The sequence below is a fragment of the Neolamprologus brichardi genome, chromosome 13 (assembly GCF_056152115.1).
Source record: "Neolamprologus brichardi isolate AB-2024 chromosome 13, ASM5615211v1, whole genome shotgun sequence".
NCBI lineage: Eukaryota > Metazoa > Chordata > Actinopteri > Cichliformes > Cichlidae > Neolamprologus > Neolamprologus brichardi.
In genome coordinates this window covers 10483945-10502814 of record NC_142116.1, presented here as the reverse complement: position 1 = coordinate 10502814, position 18870 = coordinate 10483945, and the positions used below count along the sequence as shown (strand labels likewise).

Genomic DNA, 18870 nt, shown 5'->3' with positions numbered 1-18870 from the left:
GTGCCAAAGAGAAGCTAAATGAACGGCCGTGATCGGCATTAGGTCTATCCATAGACCTTCTATGGGAAAGAACAGATGCAATATTAAAAAATGGTCACTCAATATTTGCATCGGTCCACTCAATTTATACAACATTTGTGAACAGCTTAAAGGGTCTAATTACCGAATCCAATCTTCTTCTAATGAAACCCTTTACACATGCAATACTGTACAAATGTCGTCAAATTCCACCTCTCACTTTATATTTGTGTGTTTTTCCATGCAAGTATGTTTTACTACATTAGCAGTGAGTTTTGATTGTTTTTATGCTGCAAAATTAAACAGTTATTTTTCTTTAAACAGATGCTTTTCAGTATTGCAAGGCAGGTCTGCATTCATAATGTGATACATTTTGACAAGATCATTAACACCTCCAGGTTGCTGTGTCTGGTCTTTGCATATATATTGTTTCCTATTTCTTAAGGACATGACTTTCAGATAGTATTCATTTAATGTAGGCAGTTTTTAGGCCAGCCAGTTCTTTTGTCCTTCACTTGTCCAGCTTTCTCAATTTTTTAGGACACCCTTGACATCATGTTGAGATATGCCAGGTTTTCAGCAAATACCTCTTTGAAAATTAACGTTTTGGTTCAAAAATACAGTTTTATGTCTGTCAAACTGTGTTATCTTTCACAATTTTTAAAGGTTCTATAAAAAAAATGGGAAACAAAAGATATTTTTGTGACCCGTTGCTTGTAACAAAATGCCTAAAGTTACAGTTTAAAATTATGTCTTGGCAAAATTGTCTAATATATGAAGATAAACACTGGCTGTTCCCTGCCCTTTTATGTTTGAAAGACCTTCAAATAGCCTGAAGAATTCACGAAGAAATGAGTAGTGGCTCAATACTTTTGCCCACCACTGCTGAGCCTTTTTAATTTTATTTTTTGGACCCAAATGTAACAGTTCGGTGTGTTGAGGATGTGTTTTAATGGAGCCACTTGCAATTATGTCTCAAACAAAAAGGCACATAATGGCTACACACACTTAGACTTAAGTGAGAAAATTAAAAAATATATATTTGAAAGAGCCAATGCTTTAATCCAGGAAAAACAATCTTCTGTAATTACTTCAAATTAGGATACTTAAGGTAATACATGCAAAGAAAAAGAATTCTGATTTTCACAGTATTTTTATCTTGATTTTCATATCAGACACATGGAAGAGTGTTATGTTACTTAAACTCTTCTAGTTGTTTTCTTAGCATAACATAATATCTTACACAATCAATATAAATGTTGTTGTATGCTGCCAAATCTGATTGTTCTATGCCCAGTGGAGTGAATTTTTAAACACATCCAACATACTGTAAACAGAAATCATGTATATATCACCCACACTGGCACTAGCCTGGGGCACAGATGGTGTCAAATGAATACATAGTTCGTTCCAACAGCCTGGGTCTTCAGGGCCAAGTGGTCCCAACTGTATCAACACTGAAATGAGCATTACTCATCCAGAACAAACCTCACAACATCTCCTTAAAAGCATGAAAATCTTTTGTGGAAATAGCTGGCCTCAGTTCAGAAACAGCAAGACACTAATTTCCCACAGGATCCGCCTGAAATGTTTGAATTTCAGATGGATCCCATCTATTTCACCTAATGAAAAAAGTAAATAACACAAATAGTGTTAATTTAATATTGTGATTGGGAAACAGCTGTCACAATAATTAATCTCCTGATATAAACAGTAAACTGTCAACATAATACACTGACATATTTTTTAGTTTATCAGAGGATTCATAGACCACAATTAGCCAAATGTTTAGTTACTTTGTTTCTGTGATTATTTTTGTAACATTTGGACAAACATAACATGGTTGATCATTAAGAGGCTGATAGATGAAACCTAATCACAGTTAAACATACAAACATTTGTATGTATTTGGGCCAGAAAAGAGACAGTCAGTCCACATCAAAAGCCCAGAGGTGGTGAGGTAATACGACCATGCCCTGTTTGACTGATGGTTCTGAGCTCAGGTCTTGGCACTCTGGCAGTCATGACTTCATTAACGAGCAAACTTTACAGCTCATTCAAATGCACAGTATGTATTCTGTAACCTCTGGATGTTTTGCAGTCTTGGAGCAAGTGAGTCACAAACCTGTGGCATCGCCAAGTGAAATGCAGACATTGAATTTCAATGCTGAGTGTAACATCTGTCCAAAATGTTCACAGCAAAGTTGGATTTTTGAACTAGAACGACAGACTGCAACACTGAGACAAATCCATGAGATGGCAGCAACACTGCTTAGTGCTTATAAATGCAGCATATGTCATTATCAAATGTATTAAAATGTCCATTATGTCATTTAAATAATGTTTAATTGCGTTATACACCTTTGGGCTACTTGACATTTGAAAGGATGACTTTGTAATATAGCTTCCACGTGCTTTGTGTAAATGGAAAATTGGGCAGTTGGAGAGATAAAGCTCCACTAGCTATTGGACACATGGTCTGCAATTTAAAAGTAAAAACTAAGAAGCCGACCACTGCATGACAAAATATGTTCCACTGTCATTTAGACTTACTCGTAAAGCTGTTGAAGTGCAATTTTATCTTCTAATACATGCAGCATAATGGACGGTGCGTTTGAATTTTTGGTCAAAGACTTTGTTTTGTATAGCTTGAAGCTGCAGTTGCAGGTCTTATGAGGTTTACTTCATTATATGTGGTAAACAAAAATCTCCACCAAAACATTAAATGTATTCATGCGAGCCCCACATCTGTGACCACTGCATCATGGGTCGGATCTCAGTTTGGCTCGCACTCCTGTCTCTGAGGTCAGTCTGTGGAGACCCTGTCCCAACAATCACACCAGACCACTATCAAGCCCATATGAAGGCAATAAAAGCAAATTTAAACCAGATCCCAACAGGCTCTATGTCCCTCTTTCTGTGTGCATATGCACGAGAGAAGGTTAAATCATCTCTGCACACACGCACACACACACACAAATAAAATACTGTAGTACCATCCTGGGTGCAGTTCTTCTCCAAATGTATGTGTTTATTTACTGCAGAGATGGGCACGTTACTGTAATCGATTACTTTTTCAAGTAACAAGTAAGTAAGGGATTACTATTGCAAAAACGGTAATTAGATTACGGTTACTTTCCCGTAAGCACGCAGCGTTACTGCGTTACTAAAACCGTGATTTTTTTGCGAGAATGTCTCATGACAGTCACGTAAGCGAGTGTGACGTTCATGACAACAGCTCTGTGCAGATCAACAATGGATAATATATTGAGTGCGGAGAGAGTATGAGCGTGCAGCGTTTAAAGCGTGGAAGTACTGACCTTACTTTGAGTTTGATTCCATAAAAAGTGACAAAAACATTAGCGTCCGTTGTGCGTGGGAAGAAAACTTCTTTTTACAGCGAAAAAAACCCTAAACTTCCGAGCAAGCACCGAGTGCGCTACCACGTAATTGGAAATTCACGAGAAACTCGCGGATTCTTCAACTGACCGCTGTGGCACACCTGCACCAGGGCAAACCTCCGCCTACCCCACTCCTGCTTTACAGGTGAAAATAGAGCAACAGGACCGCTAGTCTTTGATTTTATTTATTTTCTGCTGTGTTTTACTTGCATCTATTTGAAAGAGTGAGTGTAAACGCGAAAAAATATTATATTTTATGTGCTGGAACATGCAGAAAATAGGTTTAAATGTTAGACAAATTTCTTCCAGTCAGAGAATGTTGCATACTTTTGAAAATAAGTAATCAGTAAAGTAACGGGATTACTTTTTGGGGGAAGTAATCAGTAATTAGTTACTGATTACTTTTTTCAAGTAACTTGACCAACACTGTTTACGTGTGTATTAAACTGAATGAAAGAGAGCTGGAAAGAGCATTTTTTTTTAAAAGGCAGTAAGCAGAGTGTCAAAGCAAATGGAGGTAAAAAACCTTTATTTTCTTCTCCAGTATACATCACATAAACAACAAAGTATTTCTACAGTACTTTAAAAAAAAGGGGAGTTTAGAAAACAACAATTTTACAAATATGATTTGCTCAGCAAGTCGCTTAAAATTGCTTCAAATTTCAGTCAGCCTGACTGAGCAACAGTCCATTAAAAAAACAACAACAACAACAAAACAAGAAAGCAGGTGAAAACACTATGCCAATGACTATTTTTTTTAAGGTTTAAGAACACACAGTAGTAGCTTTGATCAAAGCATTAAAGTCTAAACATGAGAACACACAGGGAAAACAAAGTACAGCGCAGCTTTTAAAGCATCCGTACAGTCATTCCTTTCAAGGCAATGCCAGAATTTTCCTGGATGTGAGGCACCACCGGCCTTTGGCCACAGGGAGAGGGCGTGTCAGTAAAAACCCCCTCCGATATAAGGTCCACTGGTGATAAGTAAAAGCTAGCTCCAGCAACTGTGGTGTGATTTCTGGAGGGTCAAGGGTCAATTTCAATGGGAACAACAGTGAGGATGGCGTCTTCATTGCCACGGCGCACAACCACTTTTAAGGTGTCATCTCTCTTGATGGCAGCGCTGACATCGGTTGCTGTTGAAATCCTGTGGCCGTTGATCGAGATGATGACATCATGCTCTTTGAGTCCAGCGCTGGAGGACAGAAGAAGAAAGGATGATTGAGGGGTTCATAAATGGAAAAACATGTGTGAATAGGATGAAAAGTAATCTTTGTTTTCTGAGCCCAGCTATTCTAGTTGAGTTTTATGACATCAAGGCACAGTTTTAGCCTCTGAGGAGGTGTACAGATGTTTATCAAGTCCAGCTGTTCCATGTCACCTTCTATCACTGTATACACTATTTTTTTGTATGTTGACTAACAGAGCACAAAATACTGTAAAATCATAGGAACGTAGGAAATAAAAATGTCAGTCCACTGGTTTTGTCCTATTGTTAATAAATCCCATACCAATCACTGAACTGATTGTTATTCTTTATTTCAACGTATATGAACTGAAGCTTATATTTGGTCATCCTCCATTGTGTTACATTTTAAGAAAATCTGTGAAATGAATTAAGCTATTAAAGTAATCTGAATGATCAAATGAAATAAATGTTCATGGGTGTAGATGCCTTAACACATTAGTGGTTTAGTTTTATGACAATTTATACATCTTGTTATGTAATTTAACTATAGTTCCCTCTTTAGATTTCAGTGGAAAGAAAATATAGAGGTGAAATACTCTTCATTTTATATAGCCATAATCAGCTATTGGTAGGGTTGTTTCCAGGTCTGTGAGCCTCTAAATCAACATCTGTTGACAAAAATAAAAACACATTGACTAAAAGCCCACTCCCAATGTAAAAAACAAACTAGTAAAATGGGGATCACGCACAGACTGAGGCAGTAACCAGCAGTGATATCAAAAGCAGACTCTTAAAACAACCGCTTAATCATAGCCACATGTAAACATAGACCACCACACCTTCACTTGCAACAGCATCAATTAACGGAGCTGAAACTGGGATTTCAGTGCACTCGGTCGCCACAGAAACAATCCCTTCCCTACAGACGGATCAAGATTCCAAAGTCCATAAACCAATATAACACAGAGTGAGATCAAAAGTGAAAAAAGCAGAGTCTAGAAAAAACAAAACAGAGAATATAAAAGGAACCACAGAAATGCTATAATGCAAAAGGGTGCGTTATTTAAGCAATGAGTAAACACTGATGAAACCTTGTAGGACAGACCGCTATATAGTGGGATGGGTGAGCAGGCGCAGGAAAACCACAGTTCAGCTACTAACCTCCCTGCATGAGGTTTGAAGGAAATAGCTGACCTCAGCGTCTCCCGCGCCCTACTCTGCTGGAGTTGTGGTGGTGGCTGATTGGAGTGGGAAGCGATTGTGGGAGGAGGGGGATATTTTAGAGGGCCAGGCACTCTAGACATGCTAGAGTGAGCCATTAATTCACATCCTAGTAGGACAGCTATGTAGGAAGCTCTGGGCACGTATGCAACCTCTTGATGGTTAAACTAGGAAAAGAAAATTAAGAAAGGAAATGAAATATACTCTATCTATTTGCATTTCGAGAGGCGAGCAGGGGCTGCGTGGAGAGTGATGAGAGTCTTGTGTGAATTTAGTGCAGATGTATTGTATTACGAGCCAAAGACAATATCCCATAGCTAGAGTCAGATAGAACCTCCATTTGCACTTCACTGAGCTCCATAAAGTTAAAATCAAGTTAGCTTCTACAGAGCCAGTGTCTTTGGAAACTTATAATATATTGCTTACATTGCAGCTGGTGTCTTTGCAATGACCTCCATAACATAAGCTCCCGAGGTGATGTCAGGGAAGTCGCGGAGTCGAGTCTTCAGCTCTTTGGCTAGCCTAATGGTAGGGAAAAAAAGGAGAGAGTTAAACACAAAATTCTGCAATTCCCTGTGACCTGGGTATAATACAATGTTTCATTTATTGCATTCTGAGGATTGAACACAATGGCTATGTACATAAAAGTGTGCAACTTACCCTGGAGTGAGAGTCATCATCCTCACACCAATATACTTCTTCTTTGCTTCTGTTCTCCCTAAGGCTGGACATAGAATATTCAGTTATCTTCTAACCTCATATTTAGGAACCATATTGGAACACCCCCCTTCCCCAATGCGCGCGCACACACACACACACGCACACACGCACACACGCACATACGCACGCACACAGCTTCTCTGAATGCTTCTAACAGTTCTGTTATAACCATTTGTACGTGCATACCTGTGATTTCACCATAGTGACCAAACATTTCGAGGATCATCACTGGTGATGGGAGTTGGGTCTCTAGCTACAAACCAAAGACCAAACAGCACTTTTCTGTGTTGGAGTCTGCAGTTTCATTGCCCAAAGGCAGTGCTTTAGTAAAGGAATATGACCAGGGGAATCCTCATGATTTTTTCAAGCATTGAATGGGACGTGCACTGTGAATTCAGCTCGACCTCGAGGCTAAGACTGTCAAGTTGGAGTTATACTGCAACATCCTGGGGCCTCAGAGGGGAAACAAAGTGGCAGGGACTTTCCCAAAACTGTAGTATATGCACTTTATTGAAAAGACAGCAGGTTTTCAGAAGGACTGAGACAATCTTCATCTTTCACCAGCCCTACTTGAGCCATATTTAGCTCCCAGTGTCTTTGTCCCTTTCATCCAACTAGAAGGTTCACTGTTTTTGACAAAGTGAGGGACAGGCAGCATACATTACAAGTGAGTGTCACAACAGGACTTCTAGAGAGCGATTCAAACGTAGCCGAATCTGTGAACAATCTCAAAGGGTATAAAGAAAATAAGAAATGCAGGTTTTGTGCTGTGAAATATGTTTAGAATCTTTGTTTGAGATCCTTTTCTCAGTACATCATTTAGAAAACCCAAAGATCATCTGTGAGTAGCTTTCTGTTCTGGTTCCCTGGTTTTACTTAGCGGAGGCATTAGCCATTTGTGTAACAAACAATTACATGAACTCTCTTGTCCACCTCAGAATTGGTTCAGGGTATTGCATTCTCAAGGCAGTGGCCTCAGAACAGCATATGCTCAATACTGTCATCAGTGCCACCATGCTGCACCTGTGACCAAGGCAGGGATGCTGGCATGGTGGATACTGGCATGCATGTCTGAATTATTGCTGCAGCCTTGCATCTCCATATGAGCATCGACTCTGATCTGATTGGTCTTTCTGGAAATCTGGACAGAGATGCTGAGATAAGCTGTCCACCCTGCTAGTAGAACAATAGTAGAACAATGTCTGACACTGACAGAGTAGTGCAGGACTTTCTGGATCAGGAGGATATAAATAAACTTTCTTGGCAAACATTTAGTCCTGATATGTCTCCTACTAAACATGTCTGAGACAGGCTGGGTCTTCATGTCCACTGCACAGCTGCAGGCTGCACACATCCGGTAAAGGTGAGCAATTTCTCAACAGCATATCAGGACACTCTGCTGTCAGAGGAATAGCTGTATTATCAAATGTACTTACTATATATGTATTATAGTGCTGGTCTATAAAAGCTTTTGAAAACACAAACTTGCATTTTCCTTTTTGATTTGCATGGATCAGGTGAAGTCTGCTTTATATAGGTAAATTTCAGAATTTCATTTCTTATAAAACACTACTCAATGAAAAGGGCAAAAAGCATAAAATAAAAACAAACAAACCAATATGCACTGGCTCAGATTTTTCTTTTTAGTTTATTGTAATGTCAAAATTCTATTAGGTAATGCTGGGCATGGATTCACATAGCTCTAAATATAGTGAACATATCGCAAGAGATCACACAAAGTTGAAAACAAAAAAACTGCTGAACTAGTGAGCTGAATTATAGCTCATTTAACTCAGATCACGGTCCAGCTCTCTTGGCTTCTATACCAAGAGTGATTGAAGAGAGCCAGTAAAATGAGAACATTAATAATGTGTCAGTGAGAGCTCATACCTCTGGACTGCCTGTCGTATGACTCGGCCAGGAACTGTCGAATCTTGTCCGAGGGTATGGCAAAGGAGATGCCCGCTGTCACCTTCAGCGTGTTGATCCCAATCACTTCACCATCCTATGCCAGTAAACCTCAACTCAGTGACTGTAAATGGTGACTTATATTATTTAAAAATTGTAGAAGCATAAAAATATATATATAATTCTGGCTTACCAGATTGACCAGAGGCCCTCCAGAGTTGCCGTACTGTGAACCAAAAAAGTAAATAACTTATCTGTAGTAATCCGAGAAAAGAAATTCAGTGAGAAATGATAATTCAGCTTTATTTATTTACGTTGATGATGGCATCAGTTTGAATGTAGTCCATGTCAGAGTTGCGAAGGCCTAGCTCTCTGCCCCCTCGCTGAGTAGTGCTGACAATTCCTGTAGTAACCGTATTCTGGAGGGAAAATGGGCTGCCAATAGCAACCACAAATTCTCCTGGCCTCAAATCTGATGAACGGCCCAGCAGAAGTACAGGAAGCTTGGTCTGCAAGTGGGACACAGAGGGTCAGTATGTTTATATTTGGAATCCAAGGCGTGCAGGTAAAGAAAGCATTTCTTTAGCATTGATAGGATAGGGTTTAGAGGAGCAATGTCTGCTCAACAGTATGGTCTGCAAACTAGTCCACTCATGTCTCAGAATAATTTGCATTCCTTTTTAGTGATTACCTGACATTATGACCAAATATGCTGCAAAAACAAATAACACTTCCATCACCTTTTGTGTTTTGTGCTAATATGCTTATTAGCATTTTAGCAGCAAACGTAAACATGCTAACGTTTCTGTCTGCGCAATATGCTTACTGTAGAGTTGTAGTCTTGAACCCCCCCTCCCCCCAACACACACGCACACGCACACGCGCACACACACACACACACACACACACACACACACACACACACAGATATTTTTCTAGCCATTTGACAGACTCCATAAAAGGAATAGGGAATCATTTGTGAAACTAGCATTTAGCCTACGCTACTCTATCATCTACCAATTTAAAGTTTTATCTTTGCATCTTTTCAGTCACAAGTTATGCACAGAATAACAGAAAACAAAACAAGTGATGCAGTTAAACTTATTCAGCTATTCTTATACTAACTTAATGCATTCACTTTAAAACTAAACTATATTTTCTTTGCTCCCTTGACATCCTCCAAGTAAAGTTGAGTAATATGTAAAGAAGTAACTCTGAAAGAAACTCACAAGTTCAGTGTTGCTTCAATTGCAGTCGCTCTGCTGAGCATTTCTCGTGATCGTGTGTTTTATAAGTGGACAGCAGAAAAAGAATTACAGCTAAACTGCAAGTCTTCTAAACATAACCCACTCAATGCAGCATGGTCCTGCTCCCACACAAAAACAATTACCACTTTGAAACCACAGGGGGAAGGGAAATTTATGCCAAACAACCTAAAATACTGATAATCACGATGAAAGGCTTATTTGAAAGTGCAGCTCGGCTGAGAAATGATTCCTAATGGCAAATGTGTGGCAACAGACCACAGATGCTGGAAAATGGATAGATATTACAGTCAATAATGAGTACCTTAAGCTATGGTTGGGCCTGTTACACTGGGTGGTAGAAAGCAGGCTGCTGAGTGCTTGCCTCAGACACCGAAAGAATATATTTATCCATCCACAGTGACAATTTCCTTCTTTATATGAAATCATCTCTGCTGAATAGTCCATAGTTAAAGCATATGCAATGCCACATCCACATGGGTCTGTATACAGTTGTACCCAATAACCTGCAGGGAGGCAACTTTCTTAGAGGGGAAAAAAGTACCTATCCCAAGAGTTCCTCTTGTGAATCCATTTTGTTTACTCAGGGTTATAAATAGGTGGCGTAGGAGGGTGAATGTTCACAGGGACAGTAGCACATGTTAGTGTACACAGACAAAGGGATCATGTAGGAAGCAATTTGCAAAATTATATTATTCCCAGCACTATATCGGGGATACCTAACTGCCAACGCATGCAAACACTTTCTCTGAATCGATGCATGTTTCAGAGATACCGTGTTAAAGCTTTCTGTAAATGATCTCAGTGCTCATGGTGAAGTTATTATTAGAACATTACAAAGATAGTGAAGATGAGAACCTTTCAATCTTACCTCACATGCTGACAGAGACACAGATATAGAAATACAAACACAACTACTACAAATGTTGCAGGATTAGTTCCCAATTAGTGTGAGTTTGTTTCAACATTATAGGGTTTGTTACAAAAAAATATGGCACACATGCACAAGCTATATAACTGTACGCACAATCCAGCAAACAAGCATTTGGCATGCACAGGCACATACAGAAAGACACCTGACACAGGAGTAGCAGTCTGTTTAATCACTCCAGCTCCCCCCTCCCGTCACACTCCATGTGAGATAAGAGTATAACCAGATGGAGACAGGAAGAAAAAGAAACACACACGCTGCTGAGAGAGAGAGAGGACATCAGGTGGATTCAAGTCCCTGCCAAGGCATTTACCCACTGCCTGTCACCATGATAACAGTTAGTGATACTGGTTGTGTCATGGTGACTGTTGCTACCTTACCACCTGATCTGACTTTATTAAATGCAAGCAGTTTGCGGCTTAAAAGTTTCTACCTAACCCTGGGTCTCACACACACTCATGCAAAAATCACACTGCATTCACAAAAAGCATGCACATGCAGGGCAAAATGCAGAAGTTGGCTGACATGCAAACAGCACCTAGGTGAGAGGGCAGAGCAAACACAGAGCGAGTGGACTCCCCAAAGTTTCGAGAGACCCCTAGCTTACATATCACTTACTAATTGTTACTAGTCAGCAATCTGGAATCACTTGTGGAAAATCATCTCGCCATGTGAGTCCGCCTCGTCTGACCACCCAAGTGACTCACCGTGCTATTTCAGATGCACTGGTACTTTACCCAAAGACACTATAGCCGCACTTAAAGGAAAGAGGCAAGGTGAAAGAAGGGAACAACAAACACCACAAACCACAGGAAAAGAGTCTGAGAATGTGAGACGAAAGAGTGAATCAAAGTTACGTCAGGAGCCAGCTTATTACCCCAAAAATATTTTTGGCTTAAGATGTAGAAAAAAAACCCCGACAGCCACGGTAACATTTATAGAACAAAAAAAAAAATCTGATCTGATGAGGTCTATGAGGATAGATTTTTTTTTCTTCTTAAATAAAGGGCTCTTGTTTTGTTAGGCTTGAGACCGTTTCATTACCTCATATTATGGCAATGATGCCATAGATTATCCTCTCTTTTCTTGCCCAAAAGAATCTGTGTTTTCCACATTCTTGAGTGTTTAGATAATAGAGAGAAGTGGGCCATCAGATCGAGGAAAGGAGATTTAAACAGCTTTGTTTATGTTACCCAAAGAGGCAGCTGTAAGCGACACATTACTGAGAAAAATTCAAAGCTTTCGTAAAATCTGTTGTCGCCTAGCAGGGTATTTGTTCATCCGCCTGCACACAGAGAGGTTTGGCAAAAGGACAGTGAGAAGAATATGCTGGTTGACAACCCCACAGAAAGACTTGAAAATAGCTGTAGAGTTGTTATAAAGGGATTTATCAATGTTTGATGTTAAAGCTTGGGTCGTTTGGAGCCTCATTTAAAAGCCATTACACTAACTACCTTTTTATGACTAGACCAGGTGCAAACTTTAACTCCAGGCAAACTAAGATGGACTGAGGCTTAATAGTGTCTAAGGCACATGTGGACACACATATAATCACTCAGAGAAAGGGAGGAGGTCGCCTAAGCATGAACCCTCACAAACTGAAGTCTGTAAATTAAATCCCACTCACCTGGCACTGCTTAGATATACAGCTAGACCACGTCAAAATACACATATTCAGAAACAGAAGCTCGGGTTGGGTCAGTGCATGACCTAACTGTATTAAAGCTCATATGCAGTCACATGGCCTCTAATGTTTCCTTCATGCAGGTGTCTTCAAAGCAAGGGGGGCATATTTTACAAAGCTCTACTTTACAAAATTCATAAGTACACTAAGGTATAGGGTTTTACTGCTGAACTTGCCCTTGAGGTTGTGCTGATGCAGTTAAAAATGTGGCAGGATTCAGCATGCTCATGCAGTACATAACATCAAATAAGGGAATCAGAAGATCACGCTCAGGAGACTGAAAGAGGCTATGCTGACTGTGTGTGTGTGTGCTTGTGAGCCTGAGTGGTTGCACGGTGTACAATGGACTCATTTACATGAATGATAGCACAATCAAAATAAGTAAATAGGTAATTACTTCACTATTTATAGTTTGAGAAAATTTTGTAGAAGTATGTAAAGTCACAATCAGCACATAAAATAGGCATTTTCCACTTTGTAGGTGTCCACGTCACACTGGGTGAAACCATATTCTTGCTGACACCAGTGCGGAAACCACTCCACTATAGGTTCCATGTGTTCTTGAGAATAAGAGCAAACATATGTCTGCGAGATTTGGACACATTTCACTCTGTAGCATGAACGCTTACGAGCACTAGAGGACATCTCAGTTCTGGCTAGACACCGCAAAACTTCGAACTGTGCAAATCACAGTGATGAGAGCAGAGGAGGTCTAGTGGGTTCATTTGCTCCAGGGGAGAGATCTGACAGCATAATATGGTTCATTTCGCTTTTACTTGAAGTATTTACATGGCGCTCAAGATGTTTCTGTTCTTTTAAGGCTGGTAGCTACTTTGGGGTTGAGCCAACCTCTTGGCCAATATGTGCTGGAATATGCCATACTTGTGCTGACCCTGAGTATAACAGGAGATATAAAAAATGGATCAAGTCCTTTAACCATCTATCTGCCCCTAACATTCTCCCTGACCCTTTCCACATTTTCCGACACCGTGTCCATGTTGTTACTGTTACAGCTCTGGTGCCAGTTTTGCCTTTTGTCTTTGGAGAAGCAATCTACATTTTGATTAGATCGACAAGCAACATTATGTAGCATTATGTATCAAGAGCTGGGGTAAAAAAAGACAGGAAAAAAATCATGGCAAAAAGAATCTGCAGGTCATTGGCGAATTAACTATGATGGCCCCTCCCAGAGCCACTGACATCAGTGTTTCCAACTTTGGGCTCACCCGTTTGATGGTAACGTGCAGGTGCTAGTGGAAATGGTTCCAATGAAAAAGAGGTCACTTTACTTCCTGTTTGCCTTTCATGCCAATTATTAGACCTATTAAAAGAACTACTTCACTAGAACATAAATGTGTCATTTAGGGGCATTTGCTAAAACTACTCATTCTCCTAGTCTCCATCTAATTTCAGATGAATAGCTTCTTTGCTATTGTAGAGGTAATTTTGACAAAAAGCGAAAACCTGTGACAGTAACACTAATATGCCTATAGGAATTATGCTGTATATCTCAGGAGGTTATTATCGTTTACCTGTCTTTATATGGTGGAGTAGCACAATTCTCCCTGTTCAGGAACCAGATGTTTCTGGTGTGTTATACTTTCTTTAAGCACGCACCCAAATTGTTGAGTATGACAGCTGCAATAAGTTAACAGATAATAAAAGCCAGGAAAAACTGGCTAAAGGTAATGTGTCATCTATCCAGATTAAGAACCAAACAGTTATACCTAGATATACGATGCCTTAGCCTAATTTTGTACTGGATTTGAGATATCTGTCCCCAATAATGCAATAAATATGAGTGGTGTTTACATTTTGGAGCCTATAACAGTGCACTTTTAAAACATTTTTTTTCTGGTTCAGAGAGGGCCTTTGTCAGGTGACAACACAAATCAGCACAATCAGTCTGACATTACATGTTACATCTCTGTGTTAGTGGAGAGAACCGAAAGCTATGCATTTTCTTACAATTTCTGGCTTCTTATTAATTGCCTGATATATCTGAGGAAATGAAACTAACAAAACTTGTAAAAACGATTCAAAATGCAATCTGTAGATTCATTTGTTTCCCGGAAGATGTGTCACTGCTGATTTATGAATGTAAAAACTCTAATTACACTTAAACATAAGTAGCGAGTGTGCTTGGTTTCAGAGCAAGGTTTTAAACAGGGCCAAAAGCCTGTGTCCTTGTTTATATGCCACTGGAGTAAATGTGACTTTTTATTAAAAAAATCTGAGTGGACTAACCTTAAAACACGGGTTCACTCAGCTGCCTTTAAAATAGCTTGCAGTTGTCTCATACCTACATAGCTTAAGATGCATCATACCTTGTGTCATTAGGGAAACAATAAAGGTTATTGATAATCAGCACTGAGTCAAATATGCCAGTAATCCCGTGGGCAAGGCTGTTGCCAAGAAAACAATTACACATCAAAAAAGTAGGCCAAGACAATGAGTGTCAACACCCAGTCGGGTAAAACTGTGTGTGTCTATGTGTCCATTTCCTTGGCTCTTTTCCCATACTACTGCATCTTTAGGCCTGGGAACCTTTTTGGTTACAGAAGAGAGAGATGAAGGAGAATAGATGGCTCAGGAGGGGAGGAGGAAGTGATTCATTTCCTTTTTGCCTGTCTCCAAAGGCGACACACAGTGTCTTTCCACTGGCAGAGGAGCATGACCTCCACGTCCCCGCTGTGAGCTGTCTTACACCCATGTGGACAAATGCGGACTCATACACTTTCATAATGGTTTGAATAACTGCTTTTGTCTATCACCTCTGTTAATTGAGGGATTTCAAATGAAATGTGGGCATCTTCTGCAGAAATATTTACCCAGTGTTACTAATATAAACAGACAAAATAAACAGATCAGTGCAGGCTGCTTTACGGACATTCACATAACACAGACACACACACACACAAACAAAATCCAGCCCTGTCCAAACCAACACCAGGCAAATTTCCCAGAGAGACTGGTTAAAAATGTTGATCGCCAGTAAAAACAGTTCTATTGTTGCATGAGAACACATGGAGAATAAAAGACTTGTTTTACCACAATACAGCACTTGTAAAGCTGAGAAAAAGTTAATGACTCATTAACTTTGAATCTTTTTGAGTCACCTTATCTTCAAAAAGCTTTTTTTCACCCATTCTAGGATATACACTTACAGTGATATTGATGGCACATTTATAACTCAGCATTTAGCCTCTCAGTGATTTCAGATGTAAGTGGGCAAAAGCAGATTTTAATTTAGTAAAATCATGGCTGCTTGCTCTGTTGCCTACAAATAATACAAAATGTGATGGCCAGATTCAGCTACTTTGTTCACTTCTCTGGAGGCAGTGGCCTATTTTTCAAGGCCTAGGATATCCAGATAGGGGATAATGAATATCCCGCCAAGACTTTCATGCCCTCGCCATTGTTAACAATTGCAGTTTAAATTTTAATATACCTGAATAAAAAGCTCAATCCCTTTCACAATATCTTTAGAAGATGAATATCATTGAAAGTAAGGTAGAGTTCGGTAATTTTAACATTTTGTCCTCACTATTCCACCCCCTATGCAAATCACTATCTTATCGTGGTGGAGGGGTTCGTGTGCCCCAGGGATCCCAGGGGCTATGTTGTCCAGGGGTTTCTGCCCCCTGGTAGAGTCTCCCATGGCAAATTGGTCCTGGGTGAGGGACCAGACAAAGAGCAATTCAGAACACCCCCATGAGTAGAACACCAAGGGAACAGTTCACTCTGCTCGGGATAGGGTTACCAGGGCCCCAGCCTGGAGCCAGGGCTAGGGAGCGTCTGTTGGCCAGGCCTTAGTCCATGGGGCCCGGTCGGGCACAGCCCGAAAAAGGGACATGGACCCATCCTCCTGCAGGCCCATCACCCACAGGAGGCGCCGTAGGGGTTGGGCGCATTGTTTGCCGGTTGGCGGCCAGGAGCGGATGCCCTGGCAGACTGATCCCCAGCTACCAAGACTGGCAATAGAGACATAGAATATCACCTCTCTGGTGGGGAAAGAGCCTGAGTGATGAGGTTGGGAGGTACCAGCTAGATATAGTTGGGCTCTCCTCAACGCATGGCTTGGGCTCTGGAACCAGTCTTCTGAAGAGGGACTGGGCTCTGTCTCAATCTGGAGTTGCCCCTGGTGAGAGGCGGCAGGCTGGGGTAGGTATCCTAGTAACCCCTCGGCTTGCTGGAACACTTCAAGGACTTCTTTAAACCCACTGGCACATCTTCTGTGGAGGAAGCAGAGTCTGGGGGTGAGGGGGTGATCTGCCAATCTCTGGGGTTGACGTCACTGAGGCAGTTAAACAATGCCTTGGTGGCAGAGCCCCTGGAGTGGATGAGGTCCGCCCTGATTTCCTGAAGGCTCTGGATGTTGTTGGGGTGTCCTGGTTGACACGCCTCTCCAATGTTGAGTGGAGATCAGGGGTGGTACCTCTGGGAATGAGAATCAGCACCTTTAAATCTGAGGCCATGGTCCTCAGCTGGAAAAGGTTGGAGTGCCCACTCTGGGTCAGGGACGAATTCCTGCCCCAATGGATGTATGGATGTATGGATGTTCCTAACACACACATCACACACTACAGCCTTCCTGTGGTCAAGTAGAGCTCTCGCACTGGATTACTATGCAGAGCTGCAGTGTTAAGGGACTTTGAAGTAAAGAGGTAAGAGGCACCTTTAAGCTGCAGAGTCAAAGATAATGCATGGCAGTACATTTGCATTTTATTAAAGCAACCAAATAATTTTTTAATAACTGCTCAGATTAAGCCATAAACTGAAACATTAAAAAATATGACACACTGCACGGGACATTTGGAACATTTTGAAGTTCTTCCGAGGCAGTCTGTGGGGCTCTCTATCAGCCTAAGTAAACAAATGTCCAACAGGCTTTGGAATCACTTACAGGTATAAGTGAACAAGGGTCTGAAAGACTTAAAAACCTGAAGCTTGATGGGCTCTATCACGCGCATCACGCAGTGCAATCATTAACCTATTAGCTCACAAAGTCCTTCAGACATGTGGATCCATTTTCCAGGCCTTGGCCACATCACCCTCTCATTCTCTGTCCCTCTTGCTTTCTCTTTCCCCCCATACTCTCTACACAGGAACAAGTGAGCACAGCACTTTTTCCCCCTCTTTCCGTCCCCCTCTGAAGTTCCAGCTGCTGTAGACAGACTAATGTGTTCCCCAGAGCTGAGGGGCAGACCACAGCCCCAGGAACAGACTGGGCCCAGCTACCAATAAACTCTAGTTTCACATAGAAAAAGAGAGAGAAAGAAAAGAGAAGAGATTCATTATACAGTCAGGGAAAACTTAACTTTAAACTTTCTCACTCATAAACAATTGTACCATTGTGGAGTTTTATTGATTATTTTTGGCTGCTTCTATACTGCTGACATTGTAAACAATTAGCTTTTATTTAACTGGAAGAACACTATTGGGGCTGGTAAGCAAAGGCAAATGATGACTGATGGAGGGGACGATGGAAGACTTTCAGCAACAAAATAGCCGAAAACTGACCTCTGTAACTTAAAAAAATTAAAATCCCTCAAATCTTTCTGAACACAAAAAATAGAAAGCTTAAACAAGAGAATATTTGCTTTTTCTTACTTACTCTGAAAATTAATATGATATAGAAATAGCCAACATCACTTTTTGTTGATTCATTCATAGACAGTGAATAGGCATTGAATGAATTATTCTCTGCCAAATTCAGCTATTAACATCTTCAAAACTAAAAGATTGTGTCATTTTAATGATATGGATTACAGACTGTATATAAAAGATGGATGTAGCTTTTGGATCTGAAAGTCAAACCATTCTTAATAGCCAGCAGTGGATGATCCTCTAGTTACAAAAATGTGTGCTTTCAGAGGAGTCTAGGGGAAAATGATCCTTTTGCTTCTTAGTCTGTGAGCACAGACTCACCTTTACAGTAAAATGTAGTATAAAGTAGGATATTCAACAGTATGAGTGGGAAGTCTTAGGTTTCACGGTCAGAACTGCCCCTTTACTCATGACATCCAGTTTGAAAACACTAAGATGCTGATGGTTAAATTGCTGTGCTGGAGGCTTCACTAACCTTTGGCTACTATCACGATGGCTTATTTGAAGTCTTCCTATTCATACCTCAGATTTTATGTTGACATTACTCTGTCGTCTAAAACTGTGGTAATAAAAGAAGACTATTATGAAGTTGAAATATGTGGTTATTACACTTTAGGTGCTGTAATTAAACAACCCAAGGTAATTATTCTGCATGGTTTTAATGACCCTTTTAATGCAAACCAACTTTGCTTGCCCTCCTGCCCTCACATTATAACAGACTCATTGTCTAATTTTCCATCTAATAGCTTTCACTAGTTCCACACACTAAGTTCTGCACATTCATAGAAATCCGAGTTCCAAATGAAAATCTAAATAATGGTGACTTTGCAAAGTGACCACAGGTCTTCTGGGGCTTTATCGCTGACACATGGTCTGGATAACTCATTCTGGCTTCATATAAAACAAACACTTCCTACTCATAG

General features: G+C 40.5%; 1 protein-coding gene across 1 annotated transcript in view; it reads right to left on the bottom strand.

The window, feature by feature from the left end:
- Positions 1-3942: 3942 nt before the first annotated feature.
- Positions 3943-18870, bottom strand: part of LOC102793225 (serine protease HTRA1A-like) — a 28681-nt gene continuing 13753 nt past the window's right edge. Inside the window, exons 4-9 of the mRNA XM_006783666.3 lie at positions 8772-8966; positions 8651-8683; positions 8440-8554; positions 6490-6553; positions 6256-6351; positions 3943-4614 (exon numbers count right to left, since the gene is read on the bottom strand). Coding sequence (XP_006783729.2) covers positions 4446-4614; positions 6256-6351; positions 6490-6553; positions 8440-8554; positions 8651-8683; positions 8772-8966 — 672 coding nt within the window. The 3' untranslated portion in view covers positions 3943-4445. The remainder of the gene's footprint in view (positions 4615-6255; positions 6352-6489; positions 6554-8439; positions 8555-8650; positions 8684-8771; positions 8967-18870) is intronic.